General features: G+C 36.4%; 1 protein-coding gene across 3 annotated transcripts; it reads right to left on the bottom strand.

The window, feature by feature from the left end:
* Positions 1-1,768: 1,768 nt before the first annotated feature.
* Positions 1,769-21,436, bottom strand: LOC121819204 (C-type lectin domain family 7 member A-like). Of its 3 annotated transcripts, none has more exons than XM_042247531.1 (7): positions 21,276-21,436; positions 19,016-19,115; positions 18,053-18,136; positions 13,808-13,915; positions 12,514-12,665; positions 9,514-9,620; positions 1,769-2,913 (listed from the first exon to the last, which is right to left on the bottom strand). In XM_042247531.1, exons 2-7 carry the CDS (start codon positions 19,104-19,106, stop codon positions 2,793-2,795), a joined length of 663 nt encoding a protein of 220 aa, XP_042103465.1. In that variant the 5' UTR covers positions 19,107-19,115; positions 21,276-21,436; the 3' UTR covers positions 1,769-2,792. The 3 variants fall into 3 exon arrangements, with proteins under 3 accessions (XP_042103465.1, XP_042103466.1, XP_060269403.1); XM_042247532.1 differs by having other exon boundaries at positions 21,340-21,436; XM_060413420.1 differs by lacking the exon at positions 21,276-21,436 and adding an exon at positions 20,013-20,323.
* Positions 21,437-22,535: the final 1,099 nt, after the last annotated feature.

Raw genomic sequence — 22,535 nt, 5'->3', positions numbered from 1 at the left:
GTGCCATGCTTAGTTGTTCAGTCATATCTGACACTTTGTGACCCTGAACTGTAGCCCACAGGCTCCTCTGTCCATGGGGATTCTCCAGGCAAGAATGTTGGAGTGGGTTTCCATGCCCTCCTTCAGGAGATCTTCCAAACACAGGGATCAGACCCAGGTCTCCTGCACTGCAGGCCGATCCTTTACCGTTTGAGCTACCAGGGAAGCTCATTCTACAGTTTCAATATCCACAATGTATTGGATGTCAAGTATTCCTCAAGAAAGCTAATTTTCAGAGAGGATGCCTTCTCAGAAGGAGCATGCCAGCTGCAGCTATTTCTAGCTTTGACATTGCTTGATTGATAGCAGTTCTCTTCTACTTTTACATATTTGGTGAATCTCATTATGCATTGCCATGCTTCTCTTTTGTTCCAGTGGTCAATTCACCTCTCCCCGATTCAATATCAAATGGTGTAAATTATTATTTTCATCTAAGTAGCTTAGCACTTATCATTCCAAATTCTCTTATTCTTTAACTTTGGAAATATCATGGCTCTTGTTGGCTCCTTGTCCTACCATAGATATTTTAGAATTAAATGATTAAGTTCCAGGAAAAAATTAAGTTAGGATTTGTTTTAGTTTCTGTAAACTTTCAAAACACTTTAGGGAGAGGAACATATTTAATATTATTAAATCTTTCTATGCATTGTTAAGAGCTATGTCTCTAGTAATTTAGATCTTTTTTAATATTTATGAATTTTTAGTAATGTTCTACATAGCATTTCATTTTTTATTGTTAACTCCTAATATCTAATTTTTCTAATATAAATGGTATGTCTTATTAAACAAAATTTTATGAAAATAAAGCACTCATAAAGAAATCCAAATAAATCATTATGCACATGTTATTAATTTTTACACTTGTTATGGGTTAAATTGTGTTACCATAAAATATATTTGCTGAAATCTTAACTCCCATGCTTGTGAATATGACCATTTTTGGAAACGGGGTCATTGCAGGTATATTCAAGGTAAAATAGGTCAAGGTGTCCTATTTGGAAATAGAATTTTTGTAGATGCCATTAAGGAAAGGCCTAATCAAATATGATGGGCTATTTACAAAAAGAGGTGTATTTGTACAGTGACACAAAAGAAAAATGTTGTATAGCACCAAGGGCAAAGACTAGAGCGACACAGGGACCAACCGAGAAATGGAAAGAAACGTCAGAAGCTAGGAAGCGCAGTGAAGGATTTACCAGAGTCTCACAAAACTTGGTCCTGCCAACACTTGATTTATTTTGAACAGCTAGCCTACAAAACTATTAAAAAAAAAAATCTGTTGTTTTAAGGCACCTAAGCTGTGACACTTTGTTATCCCACCCCCAAGAAATAAATACAATACCCCTGTAATTCACCTTCAGATTATTAAACAACATTATCATCAACTGAGAAATGCCCCTTGGACATTATTTCCAAGAATAATTCTTCATCATGGTAACTAATATTTATTATCAATTGCTATTCTTTCTGGGAGCTAGTTCACACTGTATAATTCTTGTCCTAAATTTCTAATATCAGAGTTTTGATTTATCTCATTTCACTCTATACAAATAAGTGGAATTTTATAGGATAAACTATTATGTGTCTGCTTTCTTTTGCTCAGAATTGTTTGTGATATTAATCGACAAAGATGTGAACAAATAGTTTAAATAAAATAAATGCTATCAAGAGATGCTCAGGTAATAAAGAATTGTGATTAAATTGACACAAAACAAAAGTTTTTTGGTAAATATTTTATTGGTAAAATCAAAAAGATTGCTAACATGCTTTTATGGCAAAGATGTGAGAAAGTGTCACCCTTGAACATTGCTATTTGGATACAACAGGTGTATAATCTCTATTTAAACAATAAATATCAATTAAAATGTAATATATACATCTGTTGACACAGAAATTACATTCATGGATATTTCCCATATAGGTAAGATGTATAGAAAATAACACAATATATTAAGTTCTTTTTACTGTAAAGTTTTTCTATAATTACAAAACTCTGGGGAAAACCTAAATACTCATTGAAATAAACTGGTTTAATAAATTTTGGCACATCCATTTAGTGCAATGAAAAAATGAAAGTGAAGTCGCTCAGGCATGTCTGACTCTTTGCAACCCTGTGAACTGTAGCCTACCAGGCTCTGGGGATCCCTCTGTCCATGGGATTTTCCAAGCAAGAGTACTGGAGTTGCTATTTCCTTCTCCAGGGATTTGGTGCAATACTTGCAATCTTTTACAAAAAATGAGACAGCTCTTAAAGTACTGATATGGAACAATCTGCAAGATACTTTTTACATCAAAATATAAAGAAACAGAACCATTATTTATAGTTATCCAGGAAACTAGTTATGTATTCACCTCTAACAAGGAAACTAGGTGAATAGGAAAGAGACTTTGCTCATTATTTCATTTCTCATAGTCTGAGCAATCTGAATGTGTTAATTATCTAGTCAAATAAATTCAATTAAATGATTAAGAAAATAAATATAAAAACATTATTCAGTTCAATGAATTTGTTTCATGTTCTCTGATTCACTGATCCTTGAAATTTAAAAAAATAAACAAATTTTAGATTTATCATTTTCTATATATAAAACTTATTTGTCTTTTCTCACAGATGATGAGATACCATAATCCTTTTTAAATCATATGTAATTGAGTAATTTAAGTTTGTAATTTAAGTTAGTGAATAATTAAAGTTTGTTCCCTAACATCTATTAAAGGGTGAATGTATTAAGACATTGATCAAAGTAATTCCTTTAATTATTAAGGCAAGTAAATGTTTTTTCACAAATATAATGAAACTGCTTAGTACAAATATCAGGAATAATATGTCTTGACTTGAGGCATCCACATTTTCCATTTGAATTCTGGAAATCCCTGCATCAGAAAATATATTTATTTTAGAAAGTTATTCTTTAGCAAAATTTAATTATCACAAATTTAAAACATATGGGTGTAATTATTTCAATGGAATATTTATCTTGCAACAGATATTTACCTATGGAATTATAAAGTATGACTATGTCTAAAACTAAGGAAAATATTAGAGATAAGGAAGAAGTAGAAAGATAGTATAGAATGGGATATATACATGAACTAGATGTGTAGTTTGAAAAATTCTTCTGAGACTTCTGAAAATTTGAGAAGTGTTTAAAAAATATTATTTGGTTCATTGTCATTAGAAATAAAAATAGATCTAGTTTCCTATGACTCAGGCTTCCTACTTTTGCATTCTAATCCCCTACGTTAAAAAGGACATCTTTTTCTTGGTGTTACTTCTAGAAGATCTTGAAGGTCTCTACAGAACTGGACAACTTCAATTTCTTTGGCATCAGTGGTTGGGGCATAGACTTAGAATATTGTGTTTTTGCATGTTTTATCTTCAAAACAAACTGAGATCATTCTGTCATTTTTGAGTTTGTACCCAAAATGGGTTGCAACCCATTTTGAAGTTGCTTTCTGTACTCTTTTGTTGACTCTGAGGGCTACTTCATTCCTTGGCCACAGTAGTAGATGTAATGGTCAGCCAAATTAAATTCAGGACTTCCCTATAGCTCAGATAGTAAAGAATCTGCCTGCAATGCAGGAGACATGAGATTGATCCCTGGGTCAGGAATCTCCCCCGGAGAAGGAAGTGGCAACCCACTCCAGTATTCTTAACTGGAGAATTCCATGGAGAGAGGAGCCTGGTGGGCTACAGTCCATGGGCTCACAGAGAGTCAGACATGACTAAGCAATTAACACACAAAAGTTAAATTCACCCATACCTGTCCATTTTAGTTCACTGATTCCTATAATGTTGATATTCAATCTTGACATCTCCTGTTTAACGACATCCAATTTACCTTAACTCATGGACCTAACCTTCTAGATTCCTGTGCAACATTGTTCTGTACAACATCAGACTTTACTTTCACCACCAGATACATCCGCAACTGAGCATCATTTCTGCTTTGACCTAGCTGCTTCATTCTTTCTGGAGCTATTAGTAATTTCTCTATGCTCTTCCCCAGTAGCATATTGGACACCTTCTGACCTGGGGTCTCATCTTCTGGTGTCATATCTTTTCTGCCTTTTTTAAGGGTTCATGGGATACTCACGGCAGGAATACTTGAATAAAAGGCAAGTTTGACCTTGGAGTACAAAATGAAGCATAGCAAAGGCTAACAGAGTTTTATCAAGAGAACATGCTAGTCATAGCAAACACCCTTTTCCAACAACCCAAGAGAAGACTCTACACATGGACATCACCAGATGGTCAATACTGAATTGAGACTGGTTATGTTCTCTGCAGCTCAAGAAGGAGAAGCTCTACATAGTCAGCAAAAACAAGACTTGGAGCTGACTGTGGCTCAGATCATGAACTCCTTATTGTAAAATTCAGGCTTAAATTGAGATAGTAGGGAAAACCACTAGGCAATTCAGGTATGACCTAAATCAAATTTCTTATGATTATACAGTAGAGGTGACAAATAAACTCAAGGGATTAGATCTGATAGAGTGCCTGAAGAACTATGAATGGAAATCAATAACACTGTACAGGAGGTAGTGACCAAAGCCATTCCCAAGAAAAAGAAATGCAGCAAGGCAAAGTGGTTGTCTGAGGATGCTTTACAAATATCTGAAGAAAGAAGACAAGTGAAAGGCAAGGGTGAAATGGAAATATATCCAAATGAATGCAGAGCTCCAAGGAATAGCAAGCAGAGAAAAAAAAAAAAGTCTTCTTAAATGAGCAATGCAAAGAAATGAGAAAAACAATAGAAAGGAAAAGACTAGAGATATCTTCAAGAAAAAGGTCAGTTTTTATTCCAATCCCAAAAAAGGAAATGCCAAAGAATGTTCAAACTACTGTCTGCTGCCTGCTAAGTCACTTCAGTCATATTTGACTCTTTGCAAACCTATGGACCACAGCCCGCCAGGCTCCTCTGTTCATGGCCCTCCTCCAGGGGATCTTCCCTAACCAGGGATCGAACATGTGTCTCTTACGTCTCCTGCTATGGCAGTCAAGTTCTTTACCACTAGTGCCATCTGAGAAGTCCTCGAACTACCGTATTATTGCACTTATATCATATGCTGGTGAAGTTATGCCCCAAATCCTTCAAGCGAGGTTTTAGCAGTACATGAACCAAGAACTTCCAGATGTACAAGCTGGGTTTCAAAGAGGCTGAGGAACCAGAAATCAAATTGCCAACATTCTTTGGATAATGGAGAAAGCAAGGGAATTCCTAAAAAGCATCTAGTTCTGCCTCATTGACTACATTAAAGACTTTGACTGTGTGTATCACAGCTTACCTTGGAAAATTCTTAAAAAATGGGAGTACCAGACCATGTTACCTGCCTCCTGAGAAACCTGTGTGTGGGTGAAGAAGCAACAGCCAGAAGTGGACATGGAACAATGAACTGGTTCAATATTGGGAAAGGGGTATGTCAAGTCTGTATATTGTCACCTAGTTTATTTACCTTATGCACAGAGTACATCATGTGAAATGCCACGCTGGACGCATCACAAGATGGAATCAAGATTGCCAGGAGAAATATCAATAACTTCAGAAATGCAGATGATACCACTCTAATGGCAGAAAGTAAAGAGGAACCAAGGAGCCTCTTGAGGAGGGGGAAAGAAGAGAGTAAAAAAGCTGGCTTGAAACTCGTTCTTAAAAATACTAAGATCATGGCATCCGGTCCCATCACTTTATGCTAAATAGAAACAGAAAAGTGGAAACAGTGATAGAGTTTATTTTCTTGGGCTCCAAAATCACTGCAGATGGTGGCTTCAGCTATGTAAGTAAGAGATGCTTGCTATGACAAGTAACCGAAGCAGAAAATATTAAGAAGAGGTGGCAAGAATACACAGAAGAACTATACAAAAAAGATCTTCATGACCCAGATAATCATGATGGTGTGATCACTCACCTAGAGCCAGACATCCTGGAATGCAAAGTCAGGTGGGCCTTAGGAAGCATCACTATGAAAAAAGATAGCGGAGGTAATGGAATTCCAGTTGAGCTATTTCAAATCATTAGAGATGATTCTGTAAAAGTGCTGCACTCAATATGCCAGGAAATTTGGAAAACTCAGCAGTGGCCACAGGGCTGGAAAAGGTCAGTTTTCATTCCAATCCCAGAGAAAGACAATGCCAAAGAATGCTCAAACTGCCACACAATTGCACTCATCTCACATGCTAGTAAAGTAATGCTCAAAATTCTCCAAGCCAGGTTTCAACAGTACGTGAGCCATGAAGTTCCAGATTGTTAAGCTGGCTTTAGAAATGGCAGAGGAACCAGAGATCAAATTGCCAACATCCGTTGGATAATCAAAAAGAGAGAGAGTTCCAGAAAAACATCTACTTCTGCTTTATTGACTACACCAAAGCCTTTGATTGTGTGTATCACAATAAACTATGGAAAATTCTTAAAGAGATGGGAATACCAGACCACCTGACCTGCCTCCTGAGAAGTCTATATGCTGGTGAAGAAGCAACAGAACTGGACATGGAATAATAGACGGGTTCCAAATCAGGAAAGGAGTATGTCAAGGCTGTATATTGTCACCCTGTTTATTTAACTTATATACAGAGTACATCATGAGAAACACTGGGCTGGAAGAAGCACAAGCTGGAACCAAGATTGCCGGAAGAAATATCAATAACCTCAGATATGCGATGAAAACCCTCATGGCAGAAAGCAAAGAAGAACTAAAGAGCCTCTTGATGAAAGTGAAAGAGGAGAGTGAAAAAGTTAGCTTAAAAGTCAACATTCAGAAAACTAAGATCATGGCATCTGGTCCCATCACGTCATGGCAAATAGATGGGGAAACAGTGGAGACAGTGAGAGACTTTATTTTAGGGAGCTCCAAAATCACTGCAGATGGTTATTGCAACCATGAAACTAAAAGATACTTGCTCCTTGGAAGGAAAGTTATGACCAGCTTAGACAGCATATTAAAAAGCAGAGACATTACTTTGCCAACAAACGTCCGTCTAGTCAAAGCTATGGTTTTTCCAGTAGTCATGTATGGATATGAGAGTTGGACTATAAAGAAAGCTGAGCACCAAAGAATTGATGCTTTTAAACTGTGGTGTTGGAGAAGATTCTTAAGAGTCCCTTGCAAGGAGATCCAACCAGCCCATCCTAATGAAAATCAGGCCTGAATATTCATTGGAAGGACTGATGCTGAAGCTGAAATTCCAGTACTTTGGCTACCTGATGGGAAGAGCTGACTCATTTGAAAAGACCCTGATACTGGGAAAGATTGAAGGCGGGGGGAGAAGGGATTGACAGAGGATGAGATGGTTGGATGTCATCACCGACTCAATGGACATGAGTTTGGGTAAACTCCAGGAGTTGTTGATGGACAGGGAGGCCTGGTGTGCTGCAGTGGATGGGGTCACTAATAGTTGGACATGACTGAGAGACTGAACTGTCTGATGATAAGCAAAGCTATGACAAACCTAGACAGTATATTAAAAAACAGAGACAACACTTTGCTTACAAAGTCCATATAGTCACAGTTATTGGTTTTTCCAGTAGTCATGTTAGCATGTGAGAGTTGTTCCATAAGGAAGACTGAGCTCTGAAGAATTGATGCTTTCAAATTGTAGTGCTAGAGAAGACTCTCGAGAGTCCTTGGACTCTAAGGAGTCCAAACAAGTCAATCTTACAGGAAATTAACCCTGGATATGCATTGGAAGAACTGATGCTGAAGCTGAAGCACCAAAACTTTGGCCACCTGCAGGCCAAACCCACCAACCTGCACACCCACAACAATCGCAGTTCAACGACAATTGCAGTTCAACCACAAGAGGACACATGCAGCCCATACAGGAGAAACCCGGGGGACCAGGCTCCAGTGACCAGAGTGGATTGTGCCACTGGGCCCCATAAGACGTAGTCAGATTCATAGATTCTTAGGAAAAACTGGTGGTTGCAGAGAGAAGTGGGAAGCTGGGGAAAATGGATGATGGGGTTTAAGAGTTATAAACTTCTAATTATAAAATAAGTAAGTTACCGGGAATATAATATATAGTCAGTAATATTGCAATAAATTTTTGTGGTGACAGAGGGTTACTAGTCTTTTCGGGGGAGGGGGGACTCATCTTACTGTAATGATCAATTTATGGTGTAAATAAGCATCAGATCACTATGTCATATACCTGAAGCTAATAATACAATAGAGTATGTCATCTATTCTTCAGTGAAAAGGAAGAAAGAAAATGTGAGTGCATTTTTTTTTCCCCACTGAGCCTAATGCCTTCCACATGAAACAAAGTATTAAAAATCTGTGAAACTGAGCAATGAGATTAAGGAACATGGACTTTGCACTTTAGGGCAAGGCTACAATATATACAAGAAAATGTATTTTAATTTTGCTCCAACTGTTCATGAATCTCAGCAGAAGTATTAATATCAAGTAACAAAATTAACATTGAAAAGTCACCAGCCTTTCACATTCTGCTTATTCAAGTAGTCCTTCTTTTTAAGGTACCCAATGAACCTACCCTCTTCATTGACTTAACCATATTTTTAACCACTTTTCTCAGTAATGTCTTTGAGTTACATAATCTGAAACATTTGGGTGTCCAAGGGCCCAGACCTTAGATTTCCTGATGTTCACTTCCAGCCTCATAGTATTAATACCATCTCTGCACTGAGGCATGAATAGACCTCTCATTTGAACTTGAAATCGTGTGCCAAAATGTTCATGTGACATCCTGCAGGTAATTAAATGTTTAATATATTTATCCACCATAAATCTAAAACTGAATTCCAGATATGCCCCATCAAAATTACTGGCAATTATTCTTATAGTTGCTAACAAAGAAACTTGAAGTCTCTTTTTACCTCCATCATAGGAAGGTACTTATATAGCACTTTTATGACAAAATGTATTGGGCTTCATATCACATTATAGCATTTACAATCCTCTAATATGCTATATCGCAGAGGGCGATGGCACCCCACTCCAGTACTCTTGCCTGGAAAATCTCATGGGCAGGGGAGCCTGGTCAGCTGCAGTCCATGGGGTCACTAAGAGTCGGACATGACTGAGCGACTTCATTTTCACTTTTCACTTTCATGCATTGGAGAAGGAAATAACAACCCACTCCAGTGTTCTTGCCTGGAGAATCCCAGGGACGGGGGAGCCTGGTGGTCTGCCATCTATGGGGTCACACAGAGTCAGACACGACTGAAGTGACTTAGCAGCAGCAGCAGCAGCAATATGCTATATAAATTACTTGGTACTTTTTGGTTTGTTACCATTCTCCTACTGCCAAAGAATGAGGGTAGATATAATGCTTTTTGGATGTGATTATCTGGGGCCTGAAATGTGCAGTTGGTTGCTGGTCTGAGAAGTGAGATGACTGGAATTAAAGATGTTCCCTAAATTCCCAAGGACCATTTCCATTTTTGACCTGTAATTTATGAATCAGGTACTGAGAATGAAAGGGAGTGGGGAGACTATGAAATAAAATCTTACAGATTCTTAGAAACGTTTGTGCCATCCAGCCACTTCCAGGGATGATGAACCCCTCTCTTCTCTAACCCAATCCAATGATTGTATTTTATTTTTGATTGAATGAAGACCTGTGGGAAAATTAGAATCACTAGCATTATTCACAATATCAATAATACACTTTACTACAGGGAACTCTCATAAGATGCTGGGCACATTTGTTTTTAAATACTCCTAGGACAAATAGAGTAGGCACTAATTTCTCCATTGTGAAGAAAAGAAATGAAAGTGGAAAGTCCTCATGAATGAATCACTCTGTTCCTCATGTCTGGATGAAATATATAAAAGAATGAACATGATGGACTTTAAAAAAATCACCGTGTAAAGTAGATTACATAGGTAAACATGACTGCTCTAACCTAGTACTTCTCTTCATCATAAGATACTTTAAAGAATGCAAAAAGACAAGTCTGAAATCTGCAGATGTCTGTAGTGATTTAGTTTGATGAACAAATAAAATATCCCTAAAAATCAATAAGAAAGCAAAGTTATTCAATAAGAAAAATAAGCAAAATTTAAGAACCTGTATTTCAAATAAATAAAACAGAGGTGCTATAAATGTGGCGATATAACAAGCTCACTAGATATCAGGGGGATGCAAATCAAAAGTACAAAGATATATTGACAGCTATTCACTTGGTGAAAAATTAAGAATAACAACACCAAGCTTGTTTGAAGGTAGAGAGCAAAGGTATCTTTAAAACTGTTGCTAGGGACTTCCCTGGCAGTCCAGTGGTTAGGACCCTGTTCTTCTATGGCAAGGGGCCTGGCTTCAATCCCTGATCAGGGAGCTAAGATCCCACAAGAAGCCAAAATTAAACAAACAAACACACTGAAAAACTTCTGTTAAAATTACATTGAAAAATAATTTGGAAATATTATATGAAGTTCAATTCTTACATACCTAGTGCTTCCAATCCTAGGGTGATGTATGATAAAACATAGGGCAGAGGGAAAAATCTTGCAGAGATGTGTTTAAGAATGTTTAATGAAGGACCATTCATAACAACAAAAGCTGGAAATGACCCAAATTCCCATCATCTAGACTATGAATAAAGTATATCTGCAGTACAGAATAGTATGCAGGAGTGAAAATGAAGAAACTTACCTACAAGTTTTAAAATAGGTCATCCCATTTACTTGCATGTAAACTTAAGCAAATAAATTTTCTTAAGCATCCTCTTTGTCTATAAAATGGGAATCATATTATCTGTTATGGAGATTTTGTGTACTGAAATAATGCAGGCAGTGTCTGAAACATCTCTGACATAAAATATTGTTAGTTACTTGTAATCATTATTCCAGTTTGTAGATTTTACTCACATCAGTTATTTTTGAATGGACACAAATGTGAAGCAGTAAATTCTCTTTCCTAAAAGTTACATATCAGTCTCTGTTTCTCTCACAAACACACAAGTCAATATTTTTACACCATAATAAAATTGTATAAGAGGAATATTTTAATAGTTTATTTTTAAAGCCTAGGAAAAATGTATGGGTATTGTAGAGACATGCCAAAAATATACTTTATTATTTCTAGAACTTGGAAAAAGCCTTAAATGTCTATTAGTTCTTCATTTTTTGCTAGGTGTTAGGTACATAAACGCACAAAAACCAGTCTCTCTTTTCAAATATCATTGGATTTAAGTCACTGTTCTAATTACATTCTTATGCTCTGTAACACAGCAGAAGACAGAAAATCTTAAATGTTAGTGGGAGAATAATGCTGTTCCAGGACAAAGTCCATCCCAGAGTTTGCAGAGTGTACAGTTCACAGCTTTTAATACTGACAGCAAGGCTATCACCAAAAGAGGTAACAGAGTATGAAGCAAGGCTTTTGCTCTAAACAACATCAAAGTTTTTTCAGAAATTTCAAAGGAACTAGAATAGTTCATGCAAATACAGAAATAACAGCATAAGCAGATTCACTGAAGCTCTAAGTCCAGAAACTTCAATGGCAAGAATAAAACTGAAGAGAACAGAATTGGAAATTACAAGAAAAATATGGATTAAAATAAACTCTCAGGGGTAAAATAAAATTCATATCACTTGGGAACTGATTACAACTGAGGTTTAAATTGATCTAGGAACTTGTAATCTGTATCTGGACATTTGTATTTCTTTGGCTTCATATCCCACTACTTAGATAGTAAAGATTGATTCATTCATATTATTATTATGACAATATAACTTCCATAAACAAGAAAACATAGGGCTTTAACCTGTACTTCATAAGACACTAATATAAATAACATTTCCAGGACTAAATATTAAGAATTAAATTCAATGCCTGAATTGAATCATTAGAAGGAAATCTACACAATCTGTTAGATAAGCTTTATCTTCTCAAATCTTATAAGTGATGGCAAATGTGATCTAGATTTTCTCTTTAGGAAAAAGAAGCTTCCTCTGTCACTCAGGATTATAAGTGAGGTAAAAATTCATTTTTGAAGAATCATTTCAGCTAGTTTCATTCACTTTTATTTTCATTCCATATTTCCTATGATCATGAAAATAAAAAACTCATCCTTCTCTACAAATGTGTTCCTTCCCGAACACTGATGGTGAAAGAATAGAACTCAATACAATGAGATGTTACCTCTTCTAAACTGTTCATATCATCGAAGGCAGTTTTTCATTTGCCCTGACCTAGCCCCTAGCGGCTGAATACCGAGCAATCTGATGTATACTAAACTGTGAAGAGGCAACACATATAACAGACTGAAAAGCATCCCATGGCACCCGCATGCACAGGAAAGCTATTTCTCTTGGTTTAACAAATAATTCTTCCAAGTCTTTGCTACACCTGCGTCCCCTCCCCTTCAGGTAAGTCTGCACCTATATGGACCAGGGCTTCAAATAAAACTGATGAAATGACATTGGAGGAAAAGCCTATACAATTATCCTAACTTAAGACATACGAACTTCTAGAGCACTTATTCAGATGTAGTAAAGTAAACATACCTGCTCCTCTCGGTCATCAATCTTAATGAGACTAGCACCCAGGTCTTGGCATGACTTCTTACTCTCCGTCCAAGTTTTCTCTTTTTTTGAAAAATGGTAACAGTCTTCTCCACAGCAGGACCACTTTCCTTGACATGTACCATAGCCTTTAACTTGAAAATAAAAGCCACCATCATCCACAACCTCAAGACCATTTAGCGACCTGTACTTTTCTGTATTTCACTGCTTACTTCACACTGAATGAACTCTCCTGCATCCCCAAAGTTATCTTAGCTCTCCTGCCAAACTCTGTAGGTAAGAATACTGTTGAGCCAGAGACTGTCTCTGACAGACCCAAGGCCATTGTTAAGATTGATAAATCTTGACTTCTTGAATACAAATAGACTACAGAAAAGTGGAGCAGCCCTCCCTGAAGGAAGAAACCCATCAGTGTAAGTGTTTAGAAATAGTATTAATTCCAGGTTTCTCTGTGGCTCAGATGGTAAAGAATTTGCCTGCAATGCAGGAAACCCAGGTTCAGTCCCTGGGTCAGGAAGACCCCTGGACAAAGGCATGGCTACCCAACCCAGTATTCTTGCTGGGAGAAACCCATGGACAGAGGAGCCTGGTGGAGTCCAGGAGTCACATACACTCAGACAACGACTGAAAGACTGAGCATGACATAACCATTAATTCCAAGGAATCTGTATTGGCAAAAATTCATCCACAAGCACAAAATAATCAAAACAATATAAAGGGCTAATAGCTTCTTACTTTGGAAAGTCTGTATTTAATTAACTATAATTAATAAAATTGATTTGATAGGAAAGAATGAGCATAATTATAGGTCCTAACAAAGTTGAGTGTAAAATTTTACAATACTGAAAGGGCCTTTGAATTATGGTGCTGGAGAAGACTCTCGAGATTCCCTTGAGCAGCAAGGAGATCAAACCAGTCAATCCGAAAGGAAATCAACCCTGAATAATCATTGGAAAGACTGATGCTGAAGCTGAAGTTCCAACACTTTAGCCACCTGATGCAAAGAAATGACTCATTGGAAAAAACCCTGATGCTGGGAAATGAGAGGAGTGTGGCAAAGGATAAGATGGTTATATAGCATCACCAACTTAATGGACATGAATTTGAGCATGCTCTGGGAATGGTGAAACACAGGGAAGCCTGGTGTGCTGCAGTACTAGGGTCACAAAGAGTAGGACAGGACTGAGCGAGTGACCAACAACACTGGAAGGGTACAGAAGGGGATAACTCCATGAAAAAAATCTGTCAGCTATCAGCCTAAATATTTAGTACTTACCTGTGCCAAGTGGTAAAACTGAGTGATCCTCAGCTCCTGGTACAGAAGCATTCCTTTCACTTGTGTTTTTCATATCTTGTGTATTGCACTTAGAATTTGTTTGAAAATCTTCAATCCATATGGTAAAATTAAGATAATGAAAGGCTTTAATAGATCATTTTATTACAATCATTTAATTCTGAATTACAAAATAAACAATGTTGACTAAGTGAAAGTATGATCAGAGAAAATGTAACATTAAAATATTTTAAAGTGTCAGAACATAAAATTTATTTTTATATATAGCTATAAATTATTATACTTATTTTAAGTATGTAAAGCAGTAATCAATATTTATAAAACAGAGAATATAAACTGTAAATAAAGGGCTTTTATGTCATCTACTCTTCAAATAAAGATTTTGAAATTTGTGACATTTAGTATTCACTATTTGATTTAGCATTGAATATTTTCATTTAAGGGTAACCTAAGGGATTTGGCTTTTTTTAAGCACAAGTTTATAATGGATTCATTGAACACCTATGGGAAAAGAACTCAGAGGGCTACTTCTAATGTCGAAAAAGAGAGTTAAAAATCTCTGAAAAACAGCCATCTTTTCAAAAAATTCTTGCATAAAAAATGTAAAAGCAAGTGTAGGAACATTTTTCAAAACACTGGAGAATTTGTTACAAAATTGAGAATCTTTGTTTCAAACTGTGCTAACACTCATCACCATTCAGCCAAATGCAATGTCTACTTGTAAAAAAGCTCTAGAAACATTAATTGCACAGTCTCTTAATGTTCTTGGTTACAATAAATATCACTGTTGCTCCGACTCATTAATCCATTCCAATGTTTATATTTTGGACCTGAATTTAAAAGACACACCAAGACTTCTAGTTTCTAAATACTGCGATTTCTTGTGATTAGTAGACACCCACCTCCCTTTCCTTTTTGTCTATCTAAGCCCACACAGGAAGCAACAGTTAAACTGGACATGGAACAACAGACTGGTTCCAAATAAGAAAAGGAGTACGTCAAGGCTGTATATTGTCACCCTGTTTATTTAACTTCTGTGCAGAGTACATCATGAAAAATGCTGGGCCGGAGGAAGCACAAGCTGGAATCAAGATTGCTGGGAGGAATATACCTCACATATACAGATGACACCATCCTTATGGCACAAAGTGAAGAGGAACTAAAAAGCCTCTTGATGAAAGTGAAAGAAGAGAGTGAAAAAGTTGACTTAAAGCTCAACATTCAGAAAACGAAGATCATGGCATCCGGTCCCATCATTTCATGGCAGGAAGATGGGAAAACAGTGGAAACAGTAGCTGACTTTATTTTTGGGGGCTCCAAAATCACTGCAGACGGTGATTACAACCATTAAATTAAAAGACACTTATCCTTGGAAGGAAAGTTATGACCAACCTAGACAGTATATTAAAAAGCAGAGACACTGCTTTGTCAACAAAGGTCCATCTAGTCAAGGCTATGGTTTTTCCAGTGGTCATGTATGGATGTGAGATTTGGACTATAAAGAAAGCTGAGAACAAAAGAATTGATGCTTTTGAATGGTGGTGCTGGAGAAGACTCTTGAGAGTCCCTTGGACTGCAAGGAGATCCAACCAATCCATCCTATAGGAGATCATTGGTGTTCATTGGTAGGACTGGTGTTGAAGCTGAAACTCCAATACTTTGGCCACCTGATGCGAAGAGCTGACTCATTTGAGAAGACCCTGATGCTGGGAAAGATTGAGGGCAGGAGGAGAAGGGGACGACGGAGGATGAGATGGTTGTATGGCATCACCAACTCAATGGACATGTGTTTGGGTGGACTCCAGGAGTTGGTGATGGACAGGGAGGCCTGGAGTGCTGTGGTTCAAGGGGTCACAAAGATTTGGACACGACTGAGTGACTGAACTGAACTGGAGGTCACACAGTAGAGAACTAATTTGGGCAAGACTTCCAACAATTTGCAGAATAGTCTTTAGGCACATCTGAAAATAGCCAACTCTGATAGACATGTATCACTCATCTCATCACATTGCCTTCCCACAAACTTTTCAAAGTCCAATGACAAAAATGTCACAAAACTGTTCAGATACAAATTAGTGCTGCTCAACATTTACAATTCTCATCATCATTATGCTCTTCAATACTACCCAATGTGTTTATTGAGTCACATTCTTTCCCTAATTCAATAGCTATTCTGTCTTTTCCTAATTATCTATGACCCCTCCTGACTCTCTCTCAAAAGATGGCTTCATCTGCTATCAGTACTTCACATAGAAACAATCACCATCAAGCCTAAGTTCTCCTTACTTTCTTGGCTCCGTTTTTATAAACACACAGGTATCCATCAATCCATTGCAGAAAAAATTTGTGCTTCCCACTGAACAAGTCTGAAATTCTCACCCCTAGTCTGTGTCAACTAAATATATATATTCACAACTTAAAAGTTGAGAGTTATGTTATATTTAGTGGGAGTTTTTCGGACTTCAAACCCTGGGAAGGAAGTGCCTCAAGTAACTCTGAAAGAACGACTTTGAAGAGGTGAGGGTGGGAGGAAGAGATAGGTTATATAGGAGTTTGGCAACAAAAGGCAGGTAGTCTAAACTTCAAAAGATTATTGTTATCTAAACAATAAAGGAAACTAGATATTTCAAGTTAAGAAATTTGGTGTTTTTCTTTGTACAGGAATATACAAGAGTCTGGGCTCACAGATATCACTCCTTTGATATGCATCTCAGCTATCTGGGGCCAGTATGCTGTGTTTTCATATACTGAGTGTCCTTGGGGCTCATAGTATGGAGTGGCTACAGTCTGATGGCTGCTAAATCACAGGTGTTGTTTTGCTTCCTGAGTTCCCTCAGGGCTCACCAGCTTACCACCCCTGAGGCCTACAATCACTGATGATCGTGACATCCTTTGTTTACTGACATGGCACGCAACATTTCATTCCTCATCTGGATATAATCCCCTATCTGATCTTTCCAGTCTACCTTGACTGAACTTTCCAGAATCCAGATCTGCTCATGTAATATGAGTTATGGTTTTCCTTAATGTAAAATACTTCAATTGTTTCCTTTGTTTTTAGGGCTTCCCAGGTGGTTCAGTGGGTAAAGAATCTGCCTGCAATGCAGGAGATATAAGAGATGTGGGTTCGATTTCTGGGTCAGAAAGATCCCTTGGAGGATGGTATGGCAACCCACTCCAGTATTCTTGCCTGGAGAATCCCATGGACAAAGGATCCTGGCAGGTTACAGTCAACAGGGTCACAAAGAGTCTGGCACGACTGAAGTGACTTAGCATGCATGCACACAACACGGTACAAAAGATTTCCATGAAGTTACACACCTAGCCAAACTTACTGCTAGCCACTTTTTTTTGGTCCAAACCTGAATGTTCCCAGCATGTACATCTGTCCATTTTTCATGTTATCCTTTATCTGAATGAGCCTTCTCTACCCTGAGCCTCCTAATTATCCTTTTTATCAGTTATTAAATCCTACAGTAGAGCTTTCTTGACCTCAGCATGCTATATGCCATTCATCTGATATCTTCATGCCATTGTCCTTATACTAATAATATTTTATTGTAAGCACTGGTTCTTTTTTAAAAAATATTTTCCTTGAAACTGAGCTCATTGAAAAATGACTTTCCCTTTAATTTTTGTATCTTTGATGCCATACATAGTTCCTGATCCATAAGAGTTCCTCAAAATTTTTTGTTGAATGAATGAAACAAAAAATTAATAATCATGAGGAAAAGATGTTGGAAACAAGCATTGTATAAGAATTTTTGAAAATTTACATGAACTATGTAAAATTGATAACATTAGTCATATAGAAAATAAATCATTTATTTTCCTTTGTAATTTAAACATTATTATTTTCAAATATATAACAGTATGCTTAGTGCATATAATAATGAATGTAATATTCAAATAAATATTTTCCCAACTCTTTGGTCATATGGAAAACCTCATCCTACTTGAAAAGTAATTTCCACTGTGTATGTAAACAACACTGTATAATCAGCAAGATTTTTGTGCCATTACACTTATCACACTATTCTGTGTGTCATGAACACTCAGTGACAGCAAAATAATAAAATCATCATCTTCAATATTATCATCAACACCATCCATGATCACTAATGGTTTCTATACAACTTTATATCAACAGAAGTTCATTAGTTATAGTATCTCATTTTTCATCCTGACTCTTTTCACTCGTAAGAAATGTATATATATGGTACTCACACATATATCCTAAGACTGTGATTGCCAGTAGGAGAAACAAGCATACAGTTCCCAGGATTATTGCAATGATATGCCATGGAGATTCTGTACAAAATCAAAAAGCAAAATATATGTAAATATATATATACATAAAGCATCAAGCATTAAAAAACAGAATTGGAACAAAATGGAAATTTGTTCTGGAGTTTAAAATTAATACCTATAATTACTGTGACCACAAATTTCATTACTATTATGTTTTTTCTATCCCTCAGTATATAAGCACTCGAAAAAACTGTTGAGAGTCCCTTGGAATGCAAGGAGATCAAATCTACCAATCCTAAAGGAAATCAACCCTGAACATTCATTGGAAGGAATGATGCTGAAGCTGAAACTACAATACTTTGGTCACCTAATAAGAACAGCTGGCTCATTAGAAAAGACCCTGATGCTGGGAAAGATTGAAGGTGGGAGAAGGGGACAACAGAGGATGAGATGGTTGCATGGCATCACCAACTCAATGGACATGAGAAAACTCAAGGAGACAGCGAAGGACAGGGAAGCCTGGCATGCTGCAGCCCATGGAGTCACAAAGAATCAGACATGACTGAGTGACTGAAAAGCAACATATAAGGGTTTCGCTGGTGGCTCAGTGGTAAAGAATCTACCTGCAAGGCAGGAGCTGCACGAGATGCAGTTTCGATTCCTGGATGGGAAAGATCCCCTGGAGGAGGACATGGCAACCCACTTCAGGATTCTTGCTTGGAGAATCCCATGGACAGAGGAGCCTCGCAGGCAACAGTCCATATGGTCTCAAAGAGTCAGACATGACTGAAGCAACTTAGCACATATGTACATCTCAGTATATAAGGAACTAGGCATGTAATATCAAATATGTGTGGGCACAATTATGACTTCATTTTTTCTTACTTAACATCATAATATTTTCAGAAAACAAGAAAACAAATGAAAAAGAAATTTTACCCTTCCTTTTGTAACTCCGATATCTTTTGTCCTTCTTTTTCTTTGAATACAGGAATTTTGGCTCCATGTATACCACTTTCTCCTGGCTCATTTCTGAGGGCTGGAGGCAAAGAACACAGCAAGAATCCTTTGCAGCATTGAATAAGGCATTTTAATAGCATTGAAAAATGGCAATATTTATCATGAAATAATAGAAAGAGCTAAATGAATGATCAGCATGATAATCTGAAATAAGTGATGCCAAGTAACTATTGATCTGAAAATATCAGAAAAAGATACTTCTAAATTTTCTTTGTGATGACTTACAATGGTCTCTACATGATTAATTAACAGGCCATTACAGTTCATGAGCATGTTATGTTAAGTTTTTACTGTTTTTAAAATAAATGAATTAATTGCAACAATTTAGGAAATGGTATATTTCATTCTTATATAACTATCTAGAATTATAGCTTCTCTTGCAAATTTGTATTTGGTCAGTTAGTACCTGTATCATGCCCAAATGGTAACCATAGTCTGAAACTGAATAGGTAATCCCCCTTTAGGACAGACACACACACACTCAAATTTGACAATCTTCTCAGTTTGAGAAAAAGGCAGAAATTGTGGGAGGATTCAAGAAAAAGCATTTTAGGAAGTAACATCAAACAACTGAGGCATAATTTGTAATTCTAACACCACAGTTCAAAAGCATCAATTCTTCAGCACTCAGCTTTCTTTATGGTCCAACTCTCACATCCATATATGACTACTAGCAAAACTGTAGCTTTGACTAGAAGGACCTTTTTCAGCAAAGTAATGTCTCCGCTTTTAATATGCTGTCTAGGAGCAAGCATCTTTTAATTTCAGGGCTGCAGTGATTTTGGAAAAGAAAGTCTGTCACTATTTCAATTGTTTCCCCATCTATTTGCCATGAAGTGATGGGACCAGATGCCATGATCTTCATTTTTTGAATGTTGAGTTTTAAACCAGTTTTTTTTTTACTCTCCTTTTTCACCTGTATCAAGAAGCTCTTTAGTTCCTCTTTTCTTTCTGCCATAAGGATGCTGTCATCTGCATATATGAGGTTATTGAGATTTCTCCCCAAAGTCTTGATTCCAGCTTGTGCTTCATCCAGCCTGACATTTCACATGATGTACTCTGCATAGAAGTTAAATAAGTAGGGTGACAATATACAGTCTTGACGTACTCCTTTCCCAATTTGGAATCAGTCAATTGTTCCATATCCGATTCTAACTGTTGCTTCTTGACCTGTATACAGGTTTCTCAGGAGGAGGGTAAGGTGATCTGGTATTTCCATCTCTTCAAGATTCTTCCACAGTTTGTTATAAACAAAAGTATTTAGTTCAAATGAATAAATATATATAAGTACATACCAAAGTATATATTTCATATGTAATACCTATTTAGTTCAAATATGTGCATTATATCAATTGCTTCTAAAATTACAAAAATATGATCCTTTTCCTACACTTAGTTTATATAAACACTTCCACAAAAAATACATATTTCCCTAGAAATTTAAATAAATAATGACTAAAGAGGAAAAACATTTTTCAAAAACTAATGTTTTTGGTAACTCGATAGAAAGAACCAGATAACCAGTCTTCCTAAATAGATTTTATTCTTGGTTCTTAAAATATTAATATTATAGTATTTCACCTTTTAATTTCTTTATAATTTGAGGAAACGATTTGAACAATCATCAAATTATGATAAGATGTATGAATATACTACCAATTATTTTTCAATAAATATTCTTTCTACCACAGTGACAAATTACAAAGTAAATCCTTTTTCAAGGACATATTTTCCTAGCTCACTGATTTTTATTTAGTTACTTTATAATTCAATAACTGTTTATCCAAATAACAAGAAAATACATTTGTTATATAAACCTGGGTATATTTTAATGGAAAAATAATCATATTATCCAAACACTTGAACTTTCTCTATTGCATTTAAGACAAGGGAGTTCAAGCTTTGCATAATTAGTTGCTAACCAGTTGGCTGCCACCCCTAGAGGTGAGAGAAAAGAACCCACAAATTTATATTACCTAAAAAAGAGTTAAATATTCCCCAAAACATTTGAGTATATTTAAAATTCATATTCTGCATATTAAATATTTTGACCCATAGGGTCAAACAGGGTTAACATTAGATATTAATTAACATGGACCCCAAAGTGAATTCTTTCTTGCAATGATACAAAATCCTTGTAACTTTCTACATGGTCTCGCACTAGCAAATTCTCCTTTACCTGCTTTATCCTTCTTTGTTCAACAGCGTGACAGCAAAGGCACACCCACAGTGCCCAAGAGTACCTGTGTTTATGCCTTGAGATTTCACCAACAGGAGGACAAGCTTGGTCAGGAGCACAGCTGGGATGAGCTCACTCTGCTGGCCTTTCACTTCTGCTTTGAGTCTAGGAGGTCCTTGTTAAAATGTATGACTGGCCTTAGAGAGACAATGTCAGAGAAAAAGTAGCCAATGATCAAACGGCCTTCAATATTCCCACAAAGAAAGTTTCCACTGGTGTCAGTATCTCATTTACTCCACACTCTGTCAGACAAGAGTCACAAAGAACTAAAGCCCCAAATTTTGAGGACATCTGTAGATCAGTTCAAATCTGAACTTTAGCAGTTACCATAAATCGGAAATAAAATGGTCATCTCAGGATCTCATGAGATTAGAAAATGGTTAACAAAAAAATAAAAGGTTATATTAATAAAAACAAAAGGGGAAATACCCATGTTCTACCTGACATGATTCATACATTTTTCTTTTTAAAGAATGAAGGTAAATCCCTAAAATATATATATATATGAGATAAAAACTGTAAAAATAAGTATATGTCAAAATGTGCATAAGCAACTTATATCTTTAACAAACATTTTGATAACCACATTGCTTGACAGATTGCAGTAATATAAATACATAAATATATAATAGATTTTGAATTATTTCTTGTCTTCTTTTTAAATTATCTAAAGAAGCAGATTTTCTGTTTAAATAATAAATAGAAATCAAGAAAGAAACAAAGCGACAGGCTCAAAATGTTGAGTGGGGTTGAATGTAGTCCTTTTAAGGCATCAAAGTAAAAAATCATCTGTTCTAGTTATAGCCAAAATTGTCAGAGCATGTATTTATAAATTATGATTTGTTTAATTCAATGAATACTTCAATGCACCATTTAACCCTAGAAGTATGTGTTAGACAGGAATAAAAGTGTTGTTTTGTTTTTTTTATCAACCACATTTATCTGTGCATCAAAGGACCCCTATGTCCGATGCTTTAAAATTCTTAGAAATGTATAGTAATAACCAAAACCCACTTCTGTGTCAGCTATATGGTTTGAAGTCTTTTCAAAAGCACTTTTCCATGGTTTATGTTTCCTCCCCCCATTGCCTCCAAAGCAAAACTGTCTTATCTCCTTTAAATAATGGTAGCACATATGAAAATTTCAATTTTTTGTCCTTGTAGGTTTGTCTTTGACTTATTTTTCTTTGCTAGGATCTAA

The sequence above is a fragment of the Ovis aries genome, chromosome 3 (genome assembly GCF_016772045.2).
Source record: "Ovis aries strain OAR_USU_Benz2616 breed Rambouillet chromosome 3, ARS-UI_Ramb_v3.0, whole genome shotgun sequence".
NCBI lineage: Eukaryota > Metazoa > Chordata > Mammalia > Artiodactyla > Bovidae > Ovis > Ovis aries.
Note: the sequence above shows the minus strand (reverse complement) of the source record. Positions and strands in the feature narration are given on the sequence as shown.